The sequence below is a fragment of the Canis lupus genome, chromosome 7 (genome assembly GCF_003254725.2).
Source record: "Canis lupus dingo isolate Sandy chromosome 7, ASM325472v2, whole genome shotgun sequence".
Taxonomy (NCBI): Eukaryota; Metazoa; Chordata; class Mammalia; order Carnivora; family Canidae; genus Canis; species Canis lupus.
Genome location: NC_064249.1, coordinates 73,216,017 through 73,238,280, shown reverse-complemented (window position 1 = coordinate 73,238,280; position 22,264 = coordinate 73,216,017). Strand labels below are relative to the sequence as shown.

At 41.3% G+C, this 22,264-nt stretch overlaps 1 protein-coding gene across 1 annotated transcript in view; it reads left to right on the top strand.

The window, feature by feature from the left end:
• Nucleotides 1-22,264, top strand: part of LAMA1 (laminin subunit alpha 1) — a 155,526-nt gene that overhangs the window by 5,427 nt on the left and 127,835 nt on the right. Inside the window, exons 2-3 of the mRNA XM_025429490.3 lie at nucleotides 21,300-21,470; nucleotides 21,657-21,769. Coding sequence (XP_025285275.1) covers nucleotides 21,300-21,470; nucleotides 21,657-21,769 — 284 coding nt within the window. The remainder of the gene's footprint in view (nucleotides 1-21,299; nucleotides 21,471-21,656; nucleotides 21,770-22,264) is intronic.

Sequence of the window (22,264 nt, the reverse complement as noted above, 5' to 3'; positions counted from 1 at the left end):
TGAATTTACTATTTGAAGTTTCCATCTCTTCATTCCTGAAGTTTCTTTGAAGTCTGATCTGTTGGCCTAGCAGGCAGTGTGACTCAAATTCTTGTGCCAGAGAACCTCCTGCACTGTTGCTGGGAATGTCAAAGTCAGATCAATGAGTATGTTTAGAAAATGCCCTCGTTCCTTCCCCATTTCCTGAAGCATTTCCTCCGTTTTGTTCCCTTGCTCCTTAACTTCCCACCAGGACCTCAGGAAATTCTCTGGCCCTCTCTTGGATGGCTTGCCTAGAATTCTGTAAGGGGAGGTCAAAAAGAAGGATTATTTTTTTTTTTTTCCTGCAAAGATCAAATCCTTAGCTCCCAGCATTTCTTTCAATACACAGATAACTTGAGGCTCCAGGGTTCTTGTGCTCAGACCTCAGATGTTGGCAGAGGGAGGGTGGCACCATCCACAGATGCTCCACAGGCAGGGTAGCCTTAACAACCAGAAAACCCTTCCGCAGCCCCTGGATCACCAACCCAGCCCTGAGTCCTGACTCTCTTCTGGCCAGGAGCTCCCCTGGCTCCCTATATTTCATTTCACACCAGGGGACTAGCATTTGCCGGGCAATGTGGGATCTGGAATCTGTGTTTCAAAAAACCTTATTCCCATTTTGGTATCCAGAGGCACAAGGACTTGAAAGGCACAACTTTCCAGTTGGTCTTCAAGCCGACTCTTTCGGGTTTCTAGTTTAGTTATTTCCACAACTCTCTCTGCCACTCAGCTTGCCTTCTGTTCCTATTATTGTGCCCTATGGTGCCCTATGCCAGCACTCTTTCCTCACCCTCAGAATTCCCCTGTCCAACCTTCCCGCCTCTTTATTCTAATTCTGGCTTTTTTTTTTTTTTTCAATGAAGGTGTAATTGACATATTACATTATATTAGTTTCAGGTGTACAACGTAATCATTCGATATTTGTATATGTTGCAAAATGATCACCATTAAGTGAAGTTAATTAACATCCATTCCTATATGTAGTTACCAATTTTTTTCCTGTGATAAGAACTTTTAAGATTTACTCTTTTAGCAACTTTCTTTCTTTTTTTAAAATTTTATTTATTTATTCGAGAGAGAGAGAGAGAGAGCGAGGCAGAGACACAGGCAGAGGAGAGGGAGAAGCAGGCTCCATGCCGGGAGCCCAACGCGGGACTCGATCCCGGACTCCAGGATCGTGCCCTGGGCCAAAGGCAGGTGCGAAACCGCTGAGCCACTCAGGGATCCCCCAGCAACTTTCAAATATGCAATACTGTATTATTAACTGTGATCACCGTGCTGCATGTTACCTCCCCAGGATTTATTTATAGATGAAAGTTTGTACCTTTTGACCTCCTTCACCCACACACTGATTTTGTTTTTGTACAGTCTACTTTTCCCAACTCTTTATAACTGCACTCCTGGATTCAGGGAAAATTTTGTTCTAGAATTGTGGGGTGGAGGGCTTTTGAGAGATTCACTAACATGTGAAATGCCTTTGGAAGCTTATATTGCTTTTCTTAAAGGGAGTTGCCATTTTAAAATAGTATCTTCCTGGGGATCCCTGGGTGGTGCAGTGGTTTGGCGCCTGCCTTTGGCCCAGGGCGTGATCCTGGAGACCTGGGATCGAATCCCACATCGGGCTCCCGGTGCATGGAGCCTGCTTCTCCCTCTGCCTGTGTCTCTGCCTCTCTCTCCTTCTCTCTCTGTGACTATCATAAATTAAAAAAAAAAAAAAAAGTATCTTCCTGGAGTAGAGGTCATGATCTCAGGGTCCTGGGACCAAGCTCCTCTTTGGACTCCACACTGGGCACAGAATCTGCTTGGGTTTTTCTCTCCTTCTCCCTCTGTCTTCACCCCTCTGCGTGCTTGCTCTCTCTCTCTCTCTCTCTCAAATAAATAAATAAATCTTTAAAAAAATTTTGTATAAGTACTCCCTGTGTGATTCCACTGTGCAGCCAGGGTTGGGAGCCACTAGGTTAACATTATGAACTTTGCTGTGCCAGTGAATGAGATTACACAGTAAGGCAGGCTTGGGAAAGGAAGCAGTACCTGGTAACAGCCCTTACCTGGGGGCAGATCTGGGCCACTGACCCCACCGAGCCTGCTACCTCCTGGAGGCTAATGCCCTGTGCGGATACCCAGCGCTCAGACCCAAGCACCCTCCCTGCTCGCCTCCTGTCTGTTGCATGCGATTCCCACTCCTCTGGGAAGCAGGGGTGATACTAAGCACCTCAAAGTTGCCAGGGCTCCCTGCACTCAAAGCCTGTGTCACTGACGTTTCTTGGACAGAGATGGTTCCTCCTGGTGTCCCAGGGGCCCCCTGGCAGGTGTTTGTCACTGGTGAGTCCTCAGCTGATATTTACTAATTGCTGTGATTCTGGTTACAGGAGCCCTTTGCTGACTTTGTCCCGCATAAAGGCCCTTCTTTCATTAAACCCCTCCTGATCAAATATGACGTTCAGAGTCCCTCCTGTCTGGGGACACGATTCGGTCCTTGCAGGTTTGAGTAGTTGATTGATAGGATTATTTTTTCATTCTTTAAATAATTCACCAAAATTTAGTAATCCATCCCATATGTAGACATTATCTGGTGTCGTGTCCCTCCCTCCCAACCTCTTTAAATGGACAAGCCACGAGTATCTTTTTCTCTGGGTTTATCTGGACTGCCTCCTTCTCTCCGGATCCAATCTTCACCTTCTCAGGTCGAGTGACTACAAAGTCTAGCTGTCCTTACACACCTACTTCTCCTATCCTCCGATCTTGTCTTTGATTGATGATCCATTATGCCCTTGCTTTTCCTGCCTTCCTTCAGAAGTTTTTTTTTTTTTTTTTTCTCCCAGTGTTTGGCTTATTGTTTCCCTTCTAGCTCCACCCCAAAAGAAAAGAACCATTCTTCCTTTTACATCCCTAGCACCTCCTACCACTACCACATACACAACACTCCCTCCACACATATACCACATATACCGTGTATCAAACACACCCCCTGTATTGACCTTGTAGACCAGCTCCCAGCACAGGTACTTGGAAAGGAATTGCCCTTGGAAAGGAATTAACCCCAGAATGCCAGAACCAGAGTCTGGACCTGGGCACATCTTTAGAGATGGGGGGTAAGGGGGGAAGGTGAGGGGAGGGCAAACTCTGCTGGAAGGGTCAGCCCAGCTGCAGGTGCTGAGTTGAAGTCTGATGTGGCAAATAAGAGCTCAGAAAGCTGTGAAGTTGACCATATCACTCCACTCCTGTTGAATGGCTTCTCATTCTCTGGGAGCAGGACTTCCAGGGCCCTCTGTGCTCAGACCTCTCCATAGCTTCTTCTCCCACTGCCAAGCCTATTTTGGCCATTCTGAGATCTCTGGTTCCCACAGTGCGATGTGGTGGCTCGCACACTGAACACACTGTCCATGGTAAGTCATTTCTGTCGCCTGTGGCACTCTGACCTACTCTGCTCTGCCCCATAATTCAGGCTTTCCACTTGCTTTTTGCCATGGCAATTTGTTTATATACCTGCGCAGCACATCATTTTGTAACTGTTGACTCGCTGTCTCCCCTTGAGGGCAGGAGGTATTGTTCTGATTTCTAATGGCCAGCACAGTGCCTGGCATTTAGTGTCAATCCTGTAAATACTAGCTGGGTGAATGAATGGAAGTCCCAGTGCAGACAGGCAACAGGAGTAGGAAGGAGACCAGTGGGCATCATTTAGGGATCAGACAGACAAGTAGTTGGGATTAGGGAAATCGCTAAACAGAGTGCTAATGTCCTGGGGCATGGTAGCCGGGAAAGGACAGGATACCAGCTCAAGAAGGCTGGGTGACAGAAGTCAAGGAGGGGTAATGAGGAGGAATTCAGATAATTAAGCAAAGGTAGAGGGTAGACCAACATTTTGGGGACCAGGACCTTAGCTCACATTCTAAACCAGAACACATGATCAGGGATGACCTAGTGGCAGAAATGAGAAGTCCAGATGCTTTTCGTGCTCACAGTTAGCATCCAAATATGGAGAGAGAAGAGCCACAGAATCTGATAATCAGGAGCTTGCTGAATAACTTGAAGAGATTAACCGTTTTTTTTTCCCCCCATCTACTCATTCAGTACAAAGAAGGACCGGATTACATTTTTATAGTTAAGATAATGGCTGATGGTGATCATTCAATACAAATTTAAAACTTGATTATATTTAACAAAATCTTGTTCCTAGATTTGGAGCCACTAACTTCCAAGTATCTCAAGGCAGCAATGAACACACACAGTCAACAGGTACTTAACTTTCTAGAATGTTCCACACACTGGTGACCAGTGGATTTTGCACCTCCAGTGCTCGTTGTCAAATGAGCATGAGGAATATCCAAAGAATCCCACTTCATGTGTTCCTCAGTTCTGATCTGGGAGAGATTCTTGTTTCCAAAGGTCTCAACACCATTATGACTCTACTTGTTACTTTAGAATAACATCACCATAAACAGAGAACTCTGATTCACCACTACATTTCTACTGCATGGGGCTTCCTTTTAAAGAATGTGACTTCAGAAGATTTGTTGGCATTAGTTAACTAGCTCTTGTAGTTATATTTTTATAATAGAGGTTGTTTTTTTGTTTTTTGTTTTTTGTTTTTTGTTTTTTGTTTTTTTAAAGAACCCTACCTGCCTGTGGTTGGAGGACTTTGTTTAAGTGGAAGAACAGCTGTTCTCCTCCGGGCATTCTGAGCTAAGCCATCCTCCTCTTCTCAGGAACAGAACAAAGGCATACAGAATTTATGTCACAGATGGATTTTTGTTTGATAAAAATCACTTATTACTGAATGAAAGAATGGCCTATTCTCCTTAGAAATATGAGTATAACATCTCCTGTGTCTTTAGTGGTTTCCAACTTTGTTGGTTTCTTTTTCAATATTATAATTGACTGAATTAAGATATGCCTCATTTAGGTGCTCAGACATCCCTGAAAATTTGTGCATAAGACAGTGTCTGTCAATGAAATAATTTCAAATTGTGTAGTAAAATATTTCCAAAACGATATTCAAAGGAATCAGCTAGTAAAGAAAATAAACATCACTTCAGTTTCTGTTACCAACTGGCCTAAGCCAATTTTGTCATACAAAATGCTTAGGTTCTTTTTGGGTGAATGATGGAACCCATTGAGAAGTTTGAGGTGCACAAGGATTCACTGCTCCCCTACAATCTAACCCACCAGATGATGTCAAATGCATAGCTTACACATTACAAATTTATTGACATACCTTAATTAGCAGTCAAATCTAAAACAAGTCAGAGACCACAGGCAATGAATTTGATAGAATTGCAACTTCTGGGATCCCTGGGTGGCGCAGCGGTTTGGCGCCTGCCTTTGGCCCAGGGCGCGATCCTGGAGACCTGGGATCGAATCCCACATCGGGCTCCCGATGCATGGAGCCTGCTTCTCCCTCTGCCTGTGTCTCTGCCTCTCTCTCTCTCTCTGTGACTATCATAAATAAATAAAAAAAATTAAAAAAAAAGAATTTATAAAAAAAAAGAATTGCAACTTCTTGTCCTGGATGTGCAGACTTCTCTCTTGAATCAGCATCAAGCCATATGCAACCTTCCTAAGCCACTCTCTGGATGCCAGACATTTCAGGGATCAGTCCTCAGGTGGTATCAGCATCCTTCAGAATGAAAGCTACAGGTTGTGTGACCATACACCCGGTACACACATGCAAGGTTGAGGAGGGACTCCTTTGTGTTTCGATAGTTTTATCAGGGTATAATTTACATACCATAAAATCCCACCAATTGGATCTGTGCTGTGCGATAGTTTTTAGTAAATTTGGAGTGTTGTACAGTCGTCCCCACAATCTGGTGTGGAATATCTCCAAGACCTTAAAAGTCTTCCTTATGCTCATTTGTACTCAGTCTCCACCTCCACCCTCACCTCAGCCCCAACCAATCATCTGCTTTCTATACTTTTAGATTTCCCCTTTCTGGAAATTTCATACGTGTGGAGTCATACAATATGTGTCCTTTTGTGTCTATCTTCTTTCTTTTAACAAAATGCTTTCTAGGTTGATCCAGGTTGTGGCATATATCTGGAGGTTATAATACTTTATTGCTGAATATTGTTCCATTGTGTAGATAGCCGTTTTTTAAAATCCAGTCACCAGTTGATAGACATTTTCATTGCATCCATTTTGGGACTATTAGGAGTGATGCTATAAAACAGTTGCATTCAGGTCTTCCTGTAGCTAGGTTTCATTTCTCTGGAGTGAAATTCCTAAGAGTGGAGTATAGGAAAGTTTATGTTAATTTTTTTCTTTAGGTTTTATTTATGTATTTATTGGAGAGAGAGAGAATAAGGGTGGGCAGAGGGAGAGGGAGACAGAGAGTCTGAAGCAGACTTCCCTGAGTGCAGAGCCTGACATGGGGTTCAAGCTCATGATCCTGAGATCATGACCTGAGCTGAAATCAGGAGTCAGATGCTTAACCGACTGAGCCACCCAGACAGTCCTTATGTTAATTTTTTAAAAAGACTATGAGTTTCTTTTCCAAAGTGGTTCCAAAGTGATTCCTATCAGCAGCTTATGAGCATCCAGTTACCCCACATCTTCACCAGTACTGTATTTATCTTTCTGATTGTAGATATTTTAGTGGCTATGAAGTGGCATTTTGTGTTTTAACTTACATTTCTTTTGTTAACTTAATAATGAATGGTATGGAACATATTCCATGTGCTTAGTAGCTATTTACACATCTTCTGTGGCAAAATATCAATTCCAGGGGTGCCTGGGTGGCTCAGTTGATTAAGTGTCCAGCTCTTGTTTTGGCTCAGGTCATGATCTCCGAGTCCTGGGATGTAGCCTGCATCCTGGCTCCCTGCTCAACGGAGAGTCTGCTTCTCCCTCTCCCTTTGCCTGTCTCCCCACTGCTCTAGCACACGCACATACTCTCTCTCTCAAATAAATAAATAAATCTTCAAAAATATCTATTCCAATATTTTGCCTGGTTTTTATTGGGTTTTCTGTCTTTTCAGTATTGAGTTATGAGTACTTCATATTTCCTAGGTATGAGTCTTTTATCAGAAATATGATTTGAAAGTATTTTCTCTCAGTTTATGGCTTGTCTTTAGATTTTCTTTTCCTTTTTTTTTTTTTTTAATTTTAAGTAGGCTCTATACCTAATGTGGGTCTACAACCACAAGAACAAGAGTTACACACTCTACTGACTAAGTCAGCCAGGAGCACTAGATTTTCTTTACAATGTGTTTTGAAACATTTAAGTTTTTTATTTAAAATCCATTTTACGGGCAGCCCTGGTGGCACAGTGGTTTAGCACTGCCTGCAGCCCAGGGCGTGATTCTGGAGACCTGGGACCGAGTCCCACATTGGGCTTCCCGCGTGGAGCCTGTTTCTCCCTCTGCCTGTGTCTCTGCCTCTCTCTCGCTCTGACTGAATAAATAAATAAATCTTAAAAAATAAAAATAAAAAAAATCCATTTTACCTTTTTTTTTTCTATAGATTGTTCTTTTGGTATGACATTTAAGAATTCTTTGCCCAGTCTAAGGTCACAAAGATTTTCTCCTCTATCCTCGGTTTTCTTCTACAAGTTTTCAAGTTTAACTCTTACATTTAAGTCTGTGATCCATTTTAAGGTGACTTTTACATTTAATGAGGAGGCAGGGTCTAAATTTGCTGTTTGGTAGAGTAGTACCAAACATTTATTTGAAAGACAAAACTGCATTGGCATTTTGCGAAAAATCAATTTGCCATAAATATAAGCATATTTCTGGATTCTAATTGTTTCATTGATTCATATGTATTTTTTAATGCAAAACACCATGCTGTCTGGATTCCTTTGGTTTTATAGTAAGTTTGAAAATTTGTAGTTTAAGACATTCAATTTTGTTTACTTTTCCTAAATTACTTTGACAGTTCCAGGTCCTTTTTATTTCCATTAGGATCAGCTTGTCAATTTCTACAAACGATGCCCACTGAGATTTTGATAGGACGGAGACTGAATCTAAAAACATTGCAGGGGAAATTGCTGTCTAATAATACTGAGTCTTTCTACCCGTGAAAAAATACATCATTCATTTAGGTCTTTAATTTCTCCTAGAAATGTTTTTGTAGTGCTACAGCCAGAAGCCTTTCTAAGATATTTTAACGTATGTCGGTCCCTTGACCACCACGAATTTCTCCAGTGAGAGTCCATTTCTATTACCTATTATCATGCCGTGAACAATCCACTAGTTTTCCTAATAGCCCATTTCTCACACTCTCCTTGCTAATTAGCAAAATGCCAGTGTTGGTGGAGACAGATAGCAGGACACTATGGTGAGACCTCTGGAATATAAGCAATCTTCCTGATTGTAGTACCAGCTGATTACCCCCTGGGAGGTACCTTTCCAGTGTTAACACTAGCTGCATCTGGGTAGTTTAACCTGAGACACACACACACACACACACACACACGCACACACGCACACACCTCTTGCATACTTTATACCAAAGTATCTTAAATTCCAGATATTCTACTAGTTACCATGTGTGCTTAAGTAGGTGTTCATCGTGAGTCAGACCTCACTTTACATCTGAGCATTGTCAGCTTAGGCAAATGAAAGAGAACTCTGTGAGAAATGCAGTCCCCGTGAGGAAAGCAGCACCACATTTACAGACGTGCTGGACTGGCAGCCCAGGAGTGTGGCCTCAGAAACAAATGAGGCCCCTGATCTTGCCAACTTCTTCGGGGTGAGAGCCAGAGGAAAGGGCGAAACACAGAGGCAGGACTGTGCTGAGGTGCAGGAAGGGAGGGCTGAGGAAGATCGGAAACTGTGTGTGTGGAACCAAAAGACTTAGAACGGGCAACCTGTGCAAACTCTGGTGGTGAGTGTGATGAAGATGGGCCTTTGGGTTTTTACTGGTTTGTTCTAAAAGAAAACGTGCTACAGAAGATGTGTGTCAGTGTGGTTTAGCCTGGGTTCTGATTTCTTCATTACTAATGTGTGCAAATAAAGTAAATTTTCCCTGCCTATATTCTCAGAGTAAAAGATATAGAGAGGAAATTTAAAAATAAAAGGATAATCATATTGAACATTTTATTTTATTAATTTTATTTACCCGTTCATGAGAGACACACACACAGAGAGGCAGAGACACAGGCAGAGGGAGAAGCAGGCTCCATGCAGGGAGCCCAACGCGAGACCTGATCCTGGGTCTCCAGGGTCACACCCTAGGCTGAAAGCGGCACTAAACTGCTGAGCCACCCAGGCTGCCCAAACATTTTATTTTAATAAGAAAAAAAGAGAGCATCTCAAGGCTACTGCTGTGGTGACGAACTGTGTCTCCTTGCCCTTCCCCACCTTTCTCCAGCTATTTTCTTTACTGGGCTGGGGAGCTGGCCCCACCTTCTGTGAGTGGCCCTGCTTTTGCCTTCAGAGGTGCTCTGAAAACTCCCTTCTCCTTCTGTCATCTAGACCTAGAACCTCTCCTGGAAGCTCAAATGCAAGGTCCCGAGACAGCTGGGGCAGAGAGGTCATGCTGTCCTCTCTAACCCACCTCTCCCCAACTTGGGGAGAGCCCTCCCCGCAGCCCCCACAGAATGCCAGCAACCTGCAGGACTCAGGCTGAAAGGGTGACTCTCCCTCAGAATTAGACTGTGCTAATAAATATCCCTCCTTTAAATTTTATCGTTATGTTGTAAACGTTCGCCATGTCTTCAACAGCATCATTTTCACTGTGAGTAAACCAGGCCAGTGGCAGCATCTTTCTGGTAGAACAGGGCCCAGGGATCAAACCACTGGTTGGCTTTAATCGATTTTCCTGGTTGAGGCTCCATTGAGCCTTGTGCATCTATTATGTCTTCAATTTTGGAACTCTCAAAGATTTCCCCCCTCTTTTCAGTAAAGCCAAAAGCCTTTGTTCAATGGAAAAGCCCCATTCTCTCTGGAAATAGTTGTGCAGAGGCTCTAAGACTTGGATGCAGGATGGGGAGTCTAGAGTTCTGGTTAAATAGTGACAGAAAAGTGCTGGGGGGAAGCGTGGTCTTACTAATTAGTCTGTTGGTCTTTGTGCCAAGGCTTGGCCGAGTAAGCCAACCCCAGAGTATTAAGAGCTAGAAGCAACCCAGGAGATCATTTAATCTTTTGAATCCAAAACAGCAGCCCCTGGGAGATGGTCTGCCATGAAGCCTCCCAGCCCTACCTCAGACTTGCAGTCAGAATCTGCATTTTTAAGGAGACCTCCAGGTGATCTGTACATGGAAAAGTCCAAGAAGTACTGTGGTAATTCTCAACAGTTGAGTGCAGAATGGCTTTCAAGTATCTTGTACATACCTGAATTATAATGATCAGATCTGTGGATGCTAAGGATCATCTTCTGTCTTTAACAGCATGACATTATTATTATTATTTTTTAAAGATTGTATTTATTTATCCGTGAGAGAGAGGCAGAGAGAGGCAGAGACACAGGCAAAGGGAGAAGCAGGCTCCATGCAGGGAGCCTGATGCAGGACACGATCCCAGGACCTGGGATCACTCCCAGAGCCAAAGGCAGATGCTCAACCACTGAGCCATTCAGGCATCCCAAGCATGGCATTATTAATTCAACCTTAGATCACGATAGCTTTTTTCCTAATACTGTTTTCATATTGTGCATACTGGAACCATAATCACAAGGAACCATAATATCTTTTCTACCTTTGCCAAGATTATGCAGTGTTTACAGTGGATTTGGGGGCGGGGGGAGTAAGGGTCCTGCATCTATCCCTGTTAAACTTAGCTGGTTTTATTTTGGCCACGTTGAGATTCCATTAATTTGATGACCTCATGTATTCATGTCCCATGCATGTGATGCGTTTTTATATCATATTTAAATTGAACAAGGAAGCATTGAGCACACAAGGTAGGAAACCAAAGTGTCTGCCCTCAGTTCAATATGCTGTAGGTTGCTTCTTTGTTTTTCAAGATAACTTTTTGGGCAAGTACACTGCCTCCCTCTTTTCCCCCTGTGAATGCACCAGGCCATCGTAGGCCTTCTATAGGAAATTGGTTCCTGTGGGGACCTCTAGGATAAAGCAGAGAGCGACCAGAGTGCTGTGACAGAAGGGGAACAGGAGGTCTGTAGTGAGATGGAGGCAAAAAGAAGACAGAATTTAAGGAAGAGAGAAAGGTCAGTTTTGACAAGGTCAGGTAAACTGAAGGTGAATAGCAGGTTGGGTTGGGCAACATGGAAGCTGATGCCCTTGAAAAGGGCATTTTTAGTTACTTAAAGGAAGAGAATCCCAGCTGAAGTTGAGTGAGGAGCAGGTGTGAGGCGAGGAACAGGAGAGTCAGTGAGTGAAATTCTTGCACACATCCTCCACCTGGTAACAGCTTTTTGAAAAGAAATAGAGACATGATGGCATTAAATATATACATCTCTTGAAAGAGGTAGCCTGATTTCAGAAACAGACCGTGGTAGTGAAACTGAGAAGATACAGGATTATCAATCCCAGTGAGAATGCTACCGAGATAATTCAAGTCTGTGTACTTTTGATTGAAGTGTTTACTCTGGTTGTTAAATGTATTTGTCTGCGGTTGGTGTCCAAGGAAGGAGATATCTCATATGATTTCTTTGTTTGTAAGGTGTCCCTGTAGGAATGAATTGGAATCAAAGGAGCTGTAATCTGGTGGATCCAGCCACTTTGGGGTCATCGTACTGGTGTTCAGTTGCAGCTGGTAACTTGAATGCCGACTGATTTGATCAGAGGTACATGGCCACTTGGGAGGACAGTCCCAAGCTACTAGTAGGTGCATGAAGAATTAGAGCAAAATGAAAATAGGGGGCCCTTTGTTTAAATTATGAAAACTTTGAGGACAGTTTCAATGGAGCATTAAACCAAGGGTGAAGGCACTGGTCACCTTGGGCTTGAAGTGGCCTTGGGCTACATTCCTCAAAGACGATGCCAATGTTTTAAAGCAGAAGCAAGTAAAACCTATATAATAGAACACAGGCAGAAGTAAGAGAAATAATTAATTAAGACCTTGAAGGGTTAGTAGAAAAGTTGATGGTTTTTGGAAGTGTTTGGCTGGTTAAAAAATGTGGGATTAACTGATGTCTTTAGGTATTTAAACGAATGTTATAAACATTGTACATATTATACACAATATAAGCAAAATATATGATAGCATTTTAATTCAACAGGCTGTCCGTGTTCAACATAAAGGCCATCCTTGCTTTTTGACCCTTCTTTTAAGCTGGTCCACTCCTGTGAGGATCTAGAAGGAGGGAGGAGGAATGGGGCCTTCCCAGGGCAGTGGGAATGATACAGAATTGTCAAAATACATGTGTGTGCAGGAGCTTTTGTGTTTTGCCTAAATGCAATAATGTTTTCAACAGGTAGAGTATTTAAATTGCTGCCCTTGGCAGCAAAAGAGAAAAATACTTCCTGATGAATGAATAATAGTTTTTGTCTCTGCGCTAAACTCTTATGCTGAATCAAAACCCACGAAGTCACGGGATATAAACATCAAATGAACCTTTGTGGGAGGAGTAGGCGGGTCCTGATGAGGTGCTGTCTTCTGCGGACAGTGTTTGTGGCTAGCTGGTTCATTCCGCTTATTCATCTTTCAGTGAAAACCTCTGTCTTTGTCAAGGGTACCTTGAGTCCATTGCTATGGAAATGGAACTCAGCAAAACCCTGTGAAGGTCTTTTGCTCACCACCCCCTCTGGTTTTCCCGAGATTAAACTTCTCTTCATCTTCCCACATGAAACAACAACAACAAAAAAAAAGTCAACTGTGTTAAATGCCAATCTCCCCAGAGTTTGAATTTGACTTTCCCCTTACTGATTATGTAGGGTTTTTCTTTCTTTTTCCTTCTCCGCACTGTGCTGGAAAGGGCCCTTGGAATCTCTAGAATATCTTAAAGCTTTTCTTTTACTAACAGCCATCAATGATTAAATTGGTTTAGTCCAAAAACCAAGTATTTGCTTTTGAGGGTGGAGGAGTGGTGGGTGGGGAGCCACTCTCCACTTGGTGCTGTGCTTCTGCCTTGAGCTGAAAGGGCTCCAAGCCTAGAGAAGACTCCAGGTCATTTTCATTTATTTAGTTTTTGTAAAGAGATTTTATTTATTTATTCATGAGAGACACAGATAGAGAGGCAGAGACATAGGCAGAGGGAGAAGCAGGCTCCATGGAGGGAGCCTGATGCAGGACTCCATCCCAGGACTCCTAGGACTAAAGGGAGATGCTCCACCACTGAACCACCCAGGTGCCCCAGGTTGTCTTCATCTACAAATTCTCCCACCTGTTCAATTTTTGAGAGAGAAAATAACTCACTGGTAACTTTCAAATAATTCCTGTTGGAAACAAAAGTCCTGTTTAACACTAAGCAAGCAAACCTTTTGCATATTTCACCGTTAGCCTTGATAGTGTATTATTTAAACATTCTGAGAATTATGGTATTTGATATACAAAGCAAGCTCACTTACTAGTGATTAAAATATTTTTTTTTGTTTATGACAACCTGAAATAGAGTTTCTTTAAATGGTGTGCTCCTGTTAGGATAATGTGGTTGCAGGTGTCTCACAGAAAAGAGACAGAAGAGGAAGGAACCAGTTGTTGCAAGGAGCCTCTGTCAATTGCTGATCAGTCAGAAGTAGAGGTGGGAAAACAGTTTCATTTATACTTTATTTTTCAGGTACACCTAATTCATAATATACAGGCATATTTTCATTGTTTCCTAGAAAAAATCATTTGAGGTATGATGCATTTTCCCACAACTTGTCAGTAGCCTCTTGAACATATTCTAGGAATTGGGGATGTGTAAATACCTTCAGATTAAACCCTCCTCAGGCTCCCCCACCCTTCCTTGTACATAGGCCCCCAGTCCTGAGCACTTACGAATGTGTCCCTGAAGGCCAGCCCCAATGTAAGCTCTGCAGACTAGCTCCAAATGTAAGAAATCACATGATAATTCTACACGGGTGATTTTGTTCCCTTGTGGGAAGGAGATAAAGATGTCGTGGAAGTTTCCATTAGTTTCCTCGAGGCATCTCATCTTCTGGCTCAGGCAATCTGGATGACAGTAAAGGCTTGTTTTGCACTCTGTGCCCTGAGCTGGAGGCAGTGCTATACCCGCGCCCCCTGGTCAGGTCACTGGAGACTTTGCCTGAGCAGGACATTAACTCTTGGCTTGGCCAGGGCCCCTCTCACTCTCCTTCACAACCTGCCTGGATCAGAAGATCAGGGGCTCTCTGGCTGCCTTTGTCCAGGGATGAACTAGATTCCTGGAAGCAGAGGTGGGGGAAAGGAGACAGTCGATTCACAATACTTTAGTCTGAGCACTTTCCCTTCCTGGGTTCTTGACTTTTTGGTACCAGTGGGCCCCTTTGGCAAAGCTCACAGACCTGCTCCTAGCATGTTTTTGGTGTGTAAAAAATATGTTACAAAGAAAACCAAATATATTAAAATATTGTGCTGCCCCTGCATGGCTAACTCTTCCTTTTTTGTGTGTGACTGTTCAAATATCACCTCCTCTGAGACATCTTCCCTTGTCATCTCTTACGACAATGAGAGAAGATTGTGATTTACAAATGGGCCCCTAACTTACAGGGATTTATAACCACATAGTGTTGCAAAAGCAATGTCAGAAGGAACAATCAGAGAAGAAGAGAAGGAGGAGGCATGATGGGAGGGAAGGGGGTCAGGTGTGAATAGAGTGAGCAGTCCTGCTTAGCCTTCTGTGAGGTGGGTCCCTGCCTTGGAGGGTCTAGATTTTCTCCATGCCTCCTTCCTGATGCACATCACTCTGGCCTGAATGTGTCTCTTCTATTTAAAGGTAGAGACTGTCCAGACTCAGTGGCCCTTAAATGCAAATGTGCTACTTCATCTAAAATGTAATCAGAGAAACAGTGGCTCAAATACATGAAATATTAACCATGTAAGTGTAATCATATTTGAAAAATTTATTTATTTTGAGAGAGAGAGAGGGAGGGAGGGAGGGAGGGAGCACACAGCAGGGGGAGAGGAGTACGGAGAAGAGAATTAGAAGCAGATTCCCTGCTGAGTGAGGAGCCCCTACACAGGGCTCGATCCCAGTACCTTGAGATCATGACCTGAATCAAAATCAAGAGTTGAAGCCTTAACCACTGAGCCACCTGGGTGTCCCATTCTTATTTATTTATTTATTTATTTATTTATTTATTTATTTATTTATAAGAGAGAAGGGGGAAGGGCAGAGAAAATCTTAACCATGCCCAGCACAGAGCCTGATACGGGGCTCAATCCCATCACTCCAAGACTATGACCTGAGCCAAAATCAAGAGTGTGGATGTTTAACTGGCCCATTAAATATGCCATATTAAATAGAACTTATTGTTTTGGAAGAATTGCTTGTGATGTAAATTTGTACACTGGGAAGTAGGCAAGAGTCAGGGAAGCGCTATTGCCATAAGCATAGATCAGAAGCAAAGCCAACCTCTGAGGGTTCTCTGGCTTATGATGAAGGTTGTATGAAACATCATTTGTTTCTCTCCTACTCTTGAGAGCCATAAGCTCTGGGGATTGACTCCTGAAGAAGCAGAGAAAGAAGGAAGGAAGAAAGGAAGTCAGTAGTTTTATATTTCTATTTGGTTCTTTTATCCAAAAAGATAAAAGAATGACCAAATAACTTCTCTTTGCCTTTCTTGTACATTGAATGGAGAAAAGTTTTTCTCACTTCATTTTCCAAATGGTGGACCTGTTTACCTGATAGTCTATAAAGGTAAAATTCCAGAATCACAATAATTTAGAAGAAAAAGGGCTCATAATAATATTAATTTAATAGTTGAATAAATAGAGGCTCTGAGAGGTTAATTTGCCTGAAGACATATAGGAGAAGTGTCTAGATTTAGGCTTCTGGTCCTGAGCATTTGGTAGTGATCCAGGCACAAGAGAACATTCTTTCATTTATGTTTCATTCATTTATTTATTCTTCATTCAGGCTTTATTGGGCATTCACATGAGCCAGAGGCTAACTTAGGATAACTTCTGCCCCAAAGTAACTCATAGACTCAGACTTGTTTTTATTTTTCGGAGCAGGATAGTGAGGGAGAAAACTGGGAGGGGGCAGGGAGTTGGCCTACATGCTAAGTGCAAATGGGGCGCGCTGATGAAGGAAGGACAAAATAGGAACATTTACATTAGCCCAGAATTCAGGAAAGATCAGGGCTTAGCTTCAAGGCTGAGTAGGGGTGAAAGGTTATATGAAATGTGCAAAGGAAAGGAAATTGAAACTGATTTGAAGACCAACAAGAAGAGCCATGAAAGGATTTTAGACCTGCCTTTGCCTCATCTGTCTGCCTGGGTTATCCCTAACTGCATTTCTTCTTCTAGATCCTCTCCTCCAATATGTTTTCAAACATTGCGGCATTTTCAATATTATTCTCACTAGAATCTGTGAGTAGATACCTCTCGTTCCCTTCTGATTGGGAGAGCCCCGGGGTTAGGAATGGCCCAGTTCATTCAACCTGTTGTCTCAAGGGAGATGCTCCTGGCATAGTGCTTTGCACCTAAGAGATTCTCGCTGAAAGTTTATTAAACTCGATCAAACATTCTCATCTGCTTTTTTGGACTCATGTGGGTACATTACTGAATGTGACTTCATGTATCTTCCTAAAATGTAAGTCATTAGAATACGTTCATACTATTAACTTTGAATATTAATTTATTAGAATACCTTGATGTTATAATCCTGGAATAGTGTTAAGTGCTTCCAGGGTTTTTCTTTGAGTAATGCCATTTGTAGCTGTAAAGAAGTGCTGTCTTTATCGTTCAACCAGGCAACTACTATCCTTCAACAGAAAGTGCTAGCAAACAGGGTAGTTTATTTCTAACACTAGCCTTCTCTAATCTATTTAAGATGGTTAATTGGGTAATGGGCGAGATTAGGGAAGTGAGAGGTGGGCAAATGGAGAAGAAAATGGATTTGAATATTTTTTTAAAAATCACAAATTTCTTAATTCAGAAACTTACATTCCTATTTTTCCAAATTTCTCTATGATTGAATAAGTGGATTTGATTATTTTTCAAAATAAAGCCTCCTGACAGCAGTAGCCACTTTGATTATTCAATCCTGTAAAGTATTCATAATTTTTAATTCTCTTCTGGGGAATAAAGATCTGAAAATGTTGCCATAGATCCCTTTGCTTAGAATTGCGGGTTTTTTTCTTTTCAGAATATCATATTGATTTTGAGTATGGATTAGTATAATATTATATACTAATATTTTGTAAAACTCAAAAATGTTTTTTCCCCCAAAACAGACAAAAAGTCTCATTAGAAAAATTCATGCTTCCCTTATATACAAATGCATTAAGGCTGTCAACCATTAACCCTGAATTATTTGACTGAGAAATATTGATGAAAAAGTTGTTGCCATTGGCTTTAGGGGGTAGTCAACATTTTAGATACTCCAGTTTTAAGGCAGCAAAAATATTTTCTGATGAGAAAAAAAAATCTAGAAACACCTAAATGTGAATTATTGAAATATCTGGAAGTCTCTCAGATGAAAACGTTGGTAATTATGTGTAGTGGCATTGTTGGCTGCCAGCCTTATGGCACTTTTTTTTTTTTTTACCTCATATTAATAAGAGAATTTCCAGTAGATTAACATGGTCCTGAAATGCAGTTAAGAAGGCCAAATGTACTCAGGCTGTAAAGAAAGGGGATTAAAAAAAAAAAAAAAAGAAACTATTGGTGAATGAGAAGGAATTTATTTCATGCTCAATGGAGTTTGGCCTCATGAAGTCTTTAGCTACTGGCTAAATACAGGCATAGAGGAATGAGTCCATTGTGTGTCCTGAATGAGGGAAAATTACAGATTAGTATTACAGTTACACTGACTAAAGTAAATAATATCTCTCGACAAAAATGTAGAGTCTAATTTACTAAGCACATAGTGAGACAGTGGGGAAACCGTGCCACATAGATATCCCGATGTGGCCCTCATTCTGCCTTTGATTTTTATGCATAAAATCTAACATTTGTTCTTGCTAAGTTCTGTATCTCAATGCCCTTTCTTACCCTTTGATTTCCTGTCCCTCTTACGATTTGAAGCTCTGGTAGTTTCCCTGTATTGAAATATTTCAGTGGTCTTTGAAATGATTCAGCGACCTGAAGTGCTTTTTTTTTTTTTTAATTATTTTTAACACATGCTTTTACTGGTGTGCATTTCTACCTTTCTTTCATCTTCTAGCAGATACGGTCCGTGTGCAACAGGGAATTGTAATTATTCTTTAACTGTGGAGTGAGAGTAAATGTATTATGTAAGGAATAATGTTTAGTACATCATTTTTTTTCCCCAACCATTAGCTTATCTGAGAAGAAAGATTCAGTTTTAGTGAAAGACAACCAGGATATTTTTATGACGTTAGCTATTTAAAGGTTTTCCTACTCAGCCATGCTGATGAAGGGATTTATTTTTCTCTTTAGTAAAAGATATTTAGGATACCAGCGAGGTAAGAAGATGTAGAAGTTCATCAAAGCCTATCTAGTACAAAGGACTACCTGCTGCTGATTACTAGAATTGAGATATTATTCAGCCAAATTATGCTAAGTTTAAGAAGTTTTGAGTTTCTTTTTCTCAGTGACTCAGGGCAGAGACTCCTGAGTCCAGGGAGCAGGTGCCCTCTCCACTCCCAGCTGCCCTCAGTAACTCAAGGCTATTGAGGTTCTCCAGAGTGGGAGCGACCCCTGGGCAGGAAGCGGGAGTTCCGTTGATGTCAACTGGACAGGGAGAGTAAAGAAGTGAAAACATCTGTTAGGCTACCATGTAAAGTATTTGTTGAAAGAGAAGTGCTTTGCTAAATCAATTCCCATGACCTTGGTTTCTTTTTCCCGCTTGGCTAATCTGTGCAAAGGGAGTAGATAGAGTTGCTTGTAGTAGAAATCTAAATACATACAAGTACTGTAGAGTCAGAAAAACATCATTTTAGCTATAAGGATAAAACACCAAAGTTTAAAACCATATTGTATTTTAAGTCATTGGCTCATAAGATACTTTCAAACCAGATTACTAGAATAGCATGGTCCTAAAGAATGGAAGAAATTAGTATTAACCTCAGTACCAAACAGAATAATTAGCAGCTCCTCCTACCATCAAAGTACCACTCCCAAGAATTCATGTCATGTTAGAAACTAGATAGATATATAAAATATAAGTGTTGAACTACTGGTTGATAAAAATAATCCTTTAGGGAACTGCATAATTATACATAATGATTCAGCTATTTCTTCATAAAGCCTTTTCAATTAAAGAAGAATTCCCTTTAAAGGAATATGAAAACAACCAAGTGAACTTGGTTTGAACTTTAAGTTCAAAGTGAAAATATACATAATATATTAAATATTATATATGATGTAAGTGTATGCTGTGTTTCATAGGAAGAATGCTCTAGAACACAAATATTCAGTAACTATTTTTTATTGAGAGACTAAGGGCCTATTGAGTTGAACAGGGTTATTCTCCTAGGATAGAGCACTACTAATAGGTCTGTTTTATGTGGAAAGTCTTTGGCAGACTATCTAAAATGTTGGTTCTTAAATAGATACATAAGTTTTTTTTTTAAGTGCAGTAACTTATAAAAAACATTTTTATTTTGTAATTTCAATTATTTAAATGTTTGTAACAGAAAATATCATTGGAAACATTAGGCAGTACCTAAAAAATAAAAATTGAAGACAAATTCCTTCTATATTACTAAGAATACATCGTGCTTTTTCAGATTTCACTGGAAAAGAAACATTGCAGAGATACCATTGATCTATGTTCTTTATAAAGAAAAGATTATCTTCTGTGATCTTAGAAGGTCAAATTTGAGTCAATTAGAGAAACCCCACGTAGCTAAGACAACCCCTTTTCAATGCATTCTCTCCGTCCACAATGTCCATTTAGGTAGAATGCCTCTCCAGTGTCACATACACCATCATTTATAGATCTTTATGGAATCTTTACACTTAATATCTTCTTTTACCAAGATAAAACCAAAGTTCTAAAGAACCTAAAGGAGTTCTGCTTCTCACAGTCATCCAAAAATTGTTTTCTGAATAGTTTGGACCACTTGCTTAAAGATAAAAATCGTTGGGATGCCTGGGTCACTCAGAGGTTGAGCATCTGCCTTTTTGGCTCAGGGTGCGATCCCAGTTCAGGGATCGAGTCCCACATCAGGATCCCTGTGAGGAGTCTGCTTCTCCTTCTGCCTATGTCTCTGCCTCTCTCTGTGTTTCTCATGAATAAATAAATAAAATCTTAAAAAAATAAAGTTGTATTCACCAACATAAACAGGTAGTGATGGAAGAGAAGAGGGAGAAAAAAATCCTAGATAATTATAGGAAAGAGCTTGTGAGTACTAGCAGAGGCAATGGGAACAAAGTGAGCAGAGAATGGATGCCCTTCTTTTAAGTGAAAGATGTTTGAATTTCATTGGCAGATACATGCATTGGATTATTTGAAACTTGTCTTAAAACCTATTTTCCCAACTTTTTTTTTGAAGATTTTTATATATTTATTAGAAAGAGAGAGAGAGAGAATGCACCAGTGGGGGGAGGAGAAGAGAGAGAGGGAGAAGCAGACTCCCCACTGAGTAGGGAGCTTAATTTGGGGCTGGATCCCAGGGCCCTGGGATCATGACCTGAGCTGAAGGCAGATGCTTAACCCACAGCCACACAGGTGCCCCCCGCCAACATTTTATTATAAGATTTCAAATCAGAAAAGTGGAAAGAATTGTACAATGAATCCTCTCTCCTCCCACCTAGACCCTACAATGAACATTTGATTCTTTCTGTACAACCTGTGTATCCCTGTTGCATCAACCCAGCTTATTTTTTGATGCATTTAAAAGTGAGTTTAGACATTCATACCCTTTGCTCCTAAACTTTTAAGCATTTACGTCAATATTTGTTTGTAATTCTTTTATTTTTGTTTTCAAGATAAAATGCACATACTGCGAAATACTCAAATCTACCCAAATTGTAGATTTGTATATTCTATGATTTTTCATAACAGCATATGTCTGGGTAATCCAAACCTTTATTGAGATATAGAATGTGACATTACCCCGAAAAGGCCCCTCATGTCTTCTCACAGCCAATCCCCACTCCTTGCAACTGTTGTTCTGAGTTTCTCCTGGTAGATGAGTCTTGCTTTTCCTAGAGTTTCATAGAAATGAAAGTGCTATGTATACTGCTTCTGTGTAAAGCTTCTTTCATTGGGTGCGTAGACTTAAAAATCTTTTTGATGCACCTACAGAGTGAGATGACATAATCATGTTCTTTTAATTTCAAGCAGCTAAGCTGATTTGGTGAATCTTGATTTTCAGGGCTGTTTCCTGCCATTCTCAATCTTGCCAGCAATGCGCACATCAGCACCAATGCCACCTGTGGTGAGCAGGGACCCGAGATGTCCTGCAAGCTTGTAGAGCACGTGCCCGGTCGCCCCGTGCGCAACGCGCAGTGCCGGATCTGTGATGCCAACAGTGCCAACCCCAAAGGTAAGTGTTGCTCCTATTCAGAAGTACCCTTGATACTTCTTGAAATGATGGCTGAAGACTTCTATTAGGAGTCATGGATACTGTATTCCCCTTCTCTGCTATTCATGTCCACTAGCCTTGCAGTTTGGAAGTCAAAAACTTTAAACCAAGAACTGAGAGGAACACTTGTATGTTTTCTTTTGACAGAACGCCATCCAATCTCAAATGCAATCGATGGGACCAATAACTGGTGGCAAAGTCCCAGTATTCAAAATGGGAGAGAATATCACTGGGTCACGATCACTCTGGACTTAAGACAGGTAGGTCAGCTGGAACCATTGAAGAATGTCTATGGGTTACTGAGTTGTACTTTTCTGATGACCTTCAGGAAAGTCTGCTTGTTTCTGAGCATGCTTGCACTCTGGTCACACTGTTTTTCCACCAGGTGAATTCCAGTGATGTGCAGAAGTAGTCCATAGTATCATTTCTTGCCACATTTATCATTCCCAGGTGTCTATGAGAAGATGAGTGAAATTGTTTCCATGTGGTTTGATATTCTCTGAAGCTGTGTCAGCAGGGCATGCTCAACTGTTCAGGAGCAGGCTGAACAGGCTGCTATGTCAGGCTGTGTGCTGCATGTCATCAGACACCCCGGGGGTGAGGGAACCAAAATCACCATTCCTTATGAGGTTATTGTGTTGCTATTATCACTGCACAAAGTTATTGCTTAAGGGTTGTATGTAGAAAATAAGGCTAGGAAATAACAGGGCTAATGTGAAGCCTTTTTGGCTGTGCTTCTGCCCTGGCATGCTATG